The following is a 6,355-nucleotide window of genomic DNA, read 5'->3' as shown; positions in this document are numbered from 1 at the left end:
ACAAATGAGGGGTGCTCCCTATATATAGACATTTTAACGGACCAGACATAATACAGGCCAAAGTATATTTACACTCGGATAGATTCTACAAAATATAACGATATACAAAGTCTATTGGATAAACATAGATTCGGTTAAGAGGTGATCTCGGTATTCTTGGAATATTTAGGAACATTCCACGAAATTTTGAAATATTCTGAGAAATTTCTGCTAGTCTCTTTGATTCGGCACTTACTCGGCCAAGGTTTCGATTCAAGACATTTGTAATTATGAGGTAGCTTAACCTACTATTATTATTATTATTATTATTATTATTATTATTATTATTATTATTATTATTATCTCTTTCATCAATATTATATGCACACCAATATTCAAATTATTTTTTTACAATTTGTTGTAATATTATCATATTAAACTCGTTATCTTTACTGTTTTATAAAATCTATAACAATTTGCTGATTTTAAGAGATTTATGGTCTAATAATATATAAAAAATATATTTATATAATATTATATTTTAAATTAAAGATATTATTTTATATAAACTATCATAATATTATATAATTTTTATTATTACTTTAAAATATTGAAATTATTCAAATTTATGGGATCAATAACATTTTAAATTTAAATTATTAAGATAAACTTGAATTGATGCAAATCCAAATAATACTCATTTGTGATAGTTTGGTTAAAGAACTGGTTGAAGAGATTATGTTTTACTGGTCATTTTTTAAAAATTAAATATAAGAATTTAGAAAAATTTAATTATTGAAATTGAATATAAAAATTAGACAAATATAATTAAAAAATGCATATATACTTGATATTTTCAAATAAATTTGAATTGTATTTGTATAAATAATCATTATTAAATTTAAAATTTAAAATTGGAATAATGATTAATTAATTAGTTATTATTATTATTATTATTATTATTATTAGAGACACTTAGATAATAGTATAATATTTTTTATATCCCACTTTATTTATTAATTCTTTTTATTTCTACTCAACATAATTTCTCATTTTATTCTTTAGAAATATAACTATGCACTTTTAATTACATTTTAAAATTCATAATTTATAATTTTTTTATTAAAATTAAATTATTTTTTAATTTTAATTTATAATTATTTTTATTAAATCATAATTATTTTTATTAATACACTTTTTAATTATTTATTAATTAGTAGATACCTTAGACTTCATATGTAACTTAAAGTGGACAATTTAAGTATGACAGAGGAAGTATATATTTGATAATTATATTTATTAATAAAAGCAATAAGTCTTACTACAGTAAAACTTGATAAAGTAATTATAGAGATAATAATGAAAATTAATACTCACTTCGTTCTCGTGTAATGAGTAGATAATTAAGAATGTATTACTGAAAATAATTATTCTTATAATATAAATAATTATAAATTAAGATTAAGATAACTAATTATTTTAATTAAAATTAAAAAAATAAATTAAAAAGTTTAAAATAAGATTAAAGTGTGTAATCATTTTAAAAAAAAAAAGAAAAGGACATGGAATATGTTATTGAGATAAACGTACTTAGACATGATACGCGGCACGGAGGGGAGTATAACATAGATGAGAATCAATAGCGTTAAATATGAAGTTTTATGTGTTATGCTTTTACATTAATTATTCATGGTAATTAATTAATTAATATACGATGTTTGGAAGTTTTGAAAATTGTAAAAGGTAATAAAAAATTTGATGTCATTTTTGTAAGAAAAAAAATAATTATTTAATATAATAGAATTTTTATAAAAAAAAAAAATATTAATAATATTACCTAAATTTTAAAATAATATGTGAACAAACAAGCCTAATTTTCTGATTACACATTTTAATTGTTACTAGAATATACGTTTAAATCATGGAATACGTGAATAGACGAGATTTGAAGGGCATTCTTCGCAAAGCAAATCACATATATCTTTTACGTAGCTTGATCTTGCTCTTCAATCTATTCTTTTAATGCTGAAAGAGAAACGAATTAGGAAATCGATCGCAAGGACTCTTGTGGATAAGAAAGGGAGAGACAATCACTGAGGAAATTACCGTAGCCAGGGAGTGAATATTTCGATTTGCTTTCCTTTCGGTCCCTCCTCCCTCTGTTGATCTGCATGCGATTCAACATTGCTGGTTTACGTATACGCATCCACGTCACGGGAAAGAAAAAAGAAACAGTTGGATTGAAATTGGGATCGTCCTATGCGATGTTGCCTGTGTAATTCACGTTTTCCTGACGTCATTTCCTGTCAACGCACGGCGGAAAACATTGATAGCGAAGAGTGATGGGGGTGGGGATAAAGGAATGTGATTTGGAACATAAATAGGAATCTAGCTATTTCTTGCGGGTTGCAGTTTTGTTCGCGGGACCTCTCTTCTTATTACAATGTGGTTCGATTGAATGCGTTTTTGATGGTTTTCTCGCATTAGGCATTTGAAGGAATAATTTCTTGGGGTCTGACTGCTTTGGAAGTTGGAAATGGTATGCCTTTACTTTTTAACGAGCCTGTTGAGCTGTTGCTTTGGTAATCCCTTTTTGTTTAGTTTGGCCAATTTCTGTGTATTGGGTAGAGTTTAGGGATGCCGCAGTGGTAAGTTCTAGTACACTTATTCTGTGGAACTTAATCATGAAATAGAAATGCATTAGCTGGGGGTGGGGAGCATTGATGAGAAGCCCTGGATTGGGAGGGAATGTGGTCTAATTTCCTAATTCATATTCTGGCCTCTGATGAGGCTTATGATAACTTTAGTTTGTTGCTAGTTATATGATAGATGCTAGCGGATGCCGACCTCCTTAGGGATAAAAAGCACTGGTTGCCACATATTGTATGCACAGATTAGTCGCGTAAACTGTACACAGATAACTTAGGCCTTTGATTTAGTTGATTCACAATTGAATAAATTTCATGGGCGTGATGTTTGATACGTTCACAATCAGGGATTATCTGTGATCACTATGTGATATTTCACATAATTCATTCTTCAATTTATAGTATGCACTTTTTTGTTAGGGTGTGTTTGTTTGAAGGTTTGGATTTTAAGTTGGGATTTGAATAGTAAAAATTTTGAATTGGAATAATTGTATGATATGATATAAATAGGTGTTGATGTGATATTTTGAATGTAAAATTGTTTTTTGAGTAATATAGAAAATGAAAATTATGTGTTTGATTTGATGTTTTCGAGGGGAAATATTTGGATTAATAGTGTAGTTTTTGCAAAATCCTTCAAACAAACACACCAATGTGAAGATGAATGCCTTACTGTCAAGTAACTGGAGAACAGTTATTCATGAGATAACTTCAGATTGTTCTCTTCAAAGTCTTATAATGAACGAGATGGGTTGGATTACAATCAGAAGATAGAGAGATTGGGGGAAAACTTAATAGAGCATTAAGAACTACGACAATGAGAACTAATGCAAGAATGCACCTATAATATGTGAGCAAAGAACGTGGAAAAACTGTGATTATAGCTAAACTTCAAGATTGTCAGACCCTCTAGCTCCACGGTTTGCAAAGAAGCCAGGCAATTCAATGTAGAGCAAGAGATATGGTAAAAAGTAATGCAACGACATCAAGAGATGTAGAGAGGGAGCTTATTGATGCATGAATTAAGCTTCCAGGTAGCGTTGGGAATCATTCCAAAAGAATTTTAGAGCCATACTCAACATAAATCTGGGGCAACAGCCCGAGCTGACCAAGGGCCACATGTTCGAGGACGTGGGAGATGGCCAGTAACTTAGAGTATGCTATCCCATATGTTTTGAAAAGATGATGTGTCCCAAATAGTCTTGGGTGAACGTCTCCAATAACAGCTAGGCACGGTTGACTAAATGCTGGACCATATGAGTTGATTTTCCCACCAACCTCGGGCAGGGGAGAACCAGTGATAGACTTTGTTTTTTTTTTTTTTTTTTTCTGTATTAAAGATATGTCTTGAAGATTGTTCATTAATGTTTTGAGGAATGTGATGCAGTGTGGGATATGTGCTACCAGTCACCAATCAATAAGAGACTCTTGAAAATAACCCACTTCGGCAAGAGATCCTCATTAAAAATTACCCCATCACAAGTTTATCAAATTTCCCAAACAGCAGCCTTTAAACTCTTTTCCAATTTTAAATGTTTGTGAATTTGTTGGATAGAGAATGGCACAGGAGGATTACATTGAGGTAGGAAGAAAGACAAACTCAAGAAATGTTCCACAAACAGAGGAATAAGTGGGAAACTGTCTCAATGTAAGCCACAAATGGGACACTGATTGTCATAAACCAAGCATCCCGGGGATGCAAGAAAATCTCCAACTGGGAGGTCACCTCTTCAAAGCTACTAAATAAAGGTATGGACATGATAAAGAGCATTCTTTGTCCAGATAATAGGATCAAGAGACCACATGTATGACGGGTATGAGTCTGAGAGCTACCGACATGACCAGCAGCTGAAGGAACTGTTGGGATTAAGCTTACCATTCAATTTATCTTGGCTATCAGCCAGAACAAAAGCAGAGTGGATCACATTCACAAAAAACACCCAAATATCACTCTCCCAATCAAACAAGGTACGACAGAGCTCTATATTCCAAACCCATGACTTGACCTCCCCGTACCAAATTCTTGGATAGAGCCTATTTTAGAGCCAGCCAAGAAAGATACGGGCAAAGACTAACTTGAGGAGTTTTGAGATTGATGACCAGAATAAAAAATTGCAATCAACCTCAATTGAGCAACCAAAGTTGCTTTCCTGTGAGCCAATCCAAATCTTGTGAGCCAAAGTGTCACTTATTCCAATATAGAGAAAGCAACTGCCATTGTCTCTGCATGCATTTGCCCATCATGTTATATATAATGTGTGGAATCTATCTGTTTCCTTGTTTTTAATACTCTTCTTAATATATGAAGGATCTAATCCATTTCCAAAAATCCAGTAACTACAGGAAACAGTTATCTAGATTTACGAGCAAGATCATTATCCTTATCACTTTGGTGTAGAATTATGTTCTTAACAACAAAACTTTGGGCTGCATCCACTATCAAGCACTAATTGTGTGTATAAGCCACTTACCTATGGTCCCAAATACATGATCTCTCTGTATAATTCTTTCTACCTTTAAGCTGAAACAATTTCAAAAGGGTTTTATCTCACCTCTTCCACAATCCAAAGATTCCAAGAATGATCCAGTTCTAGTCCAGAATACATGAACTTTGTTGTGGTTTTATTTCCATTAATTTTCCGTATGCTATTGCTGGTTCTTTTATTGTGTAAACCCATGTTTGTATAATCTCTTTACCATATAATAAAAATTAGATAACACTAGCACTTTTTCGCATGCCCTTTGTACATTGTATAAGCAATTTGTCTCATGCTTTTATGTATTAATGTAATTAATGTTTTCTCCGCATTTCATAACATAATAATGATCTCCAGATTATTTGATTATTTTCTATTATCACTTTAATATATAAGAACTTCACTAAATATGCAGAGTGGTTCATCCAATATAGCAGTTGGATCTCAGGTATGGGTGGCAGATCCTGAGGAAGCTTGGATAGATGGGGAAGTTTTGAAAGTTAATGGTGATGAGATTAAAGTAAAATGTTCTTCTGGAAAGACAGTAAGTATACCTATGCTGATTCCACTCTTGAATCTGTAATTACAAAGATGCTGCTATGATTGACTCAGACAGTGAACATTGTTTCTTGCATGCATTTCTCTTTATTTTGTCTTGAACCTTTTCATGTATTGTTATAGTTGGTTGATTTCATTCTGACTAAGGGCTAACTTTATATTAAATATGCTCAAAGAATAACCCAAAATATGTGCAAGCTATAGTTCACATGTCCTTTTGTCTCAACCAGTAACCCTGTTCTATTGCACAGGTCTGCAAAGTTGAGGTGTCTTGTATTCAAAGCTTTTTCATTTTTATGTTATTCAATTACATTGGAAAATAGAATGACTAGTATCTAATGTAAGAACCCAATATGTACCTATTCCAGATGGCCAGAGAATTCCCAACTCATGTTTTGCCCCAAGAAGTTTGCCAGAAAATCAAGAGAGAAATGAATGAACTATAAGAGGTTCAATTCCTTTTTACTAAAAATGAAACTCCTTTCTTGAACATCAGACCTAAGTTAGTTATGCTAATTGTACTTGCATATTCTGTGTATAGTGGCGTTGGTTGCAGTTTCAAACAGTCTCACATTTTGCTCTTTTTCATAATTTTGGCGTTAGTGTCTCCACTGAATGCATTGTTATTTTGTAGCACCTCTCTTAGCCTTCAACTTTCTTTCATAAACTGATAATTTCATATTTCCAATGATG

The 6,355-nt window shown here is 31.7% G+C and overlaps 1 protein-coding gene across 1 annotated transcript in view; it reads left to right on the top strand.

Moving 5' to 3' along the window:
- The first annotated feature begins 2,333 nt into the window (after positions 1-2,333).
- Positions 2,334-6,355, top strand: part of LOC127252917 (myosin-8-like) — a 49,824-nt gene continuing 45,802 nt past the window's right edge. Inside the window, exons 1-2 of the mRNA XM_051277307.1 lie at positions 2,334-2,518; positions 5,520-5,648. Coding sequence (XP_051133264.1) covers positions 2,516-2,518; positions 5,520-5,648 — 132 coding nt within the window. The 5' untranslated portion in view covers positions 2,334-2,515. The remainder of the gene's footprint in view (positions 2,519-5,519; positions 5,649-6,355) is intronic.

Source organism: Andrographis paniculata, unplaced genomic scaffold (genome assembly GCF_009805555.1).
Source record: "Andrographis paniculata isolate CXL003 unplaced genomic scaffold, ASM980555v1 Contig49END, whole genome shotgun sequence".
NCBI lineage: Eukaryota > Viridiplantae > Streptophyta > Magnoliopsida > Lamiales > Acanthaceae > Andrographis > Andrographis paniculata.
Note: the sequence above shows the minus strand (reverse complement) of the source record. Positions and strands in the feature narration are given on the sequence as shown.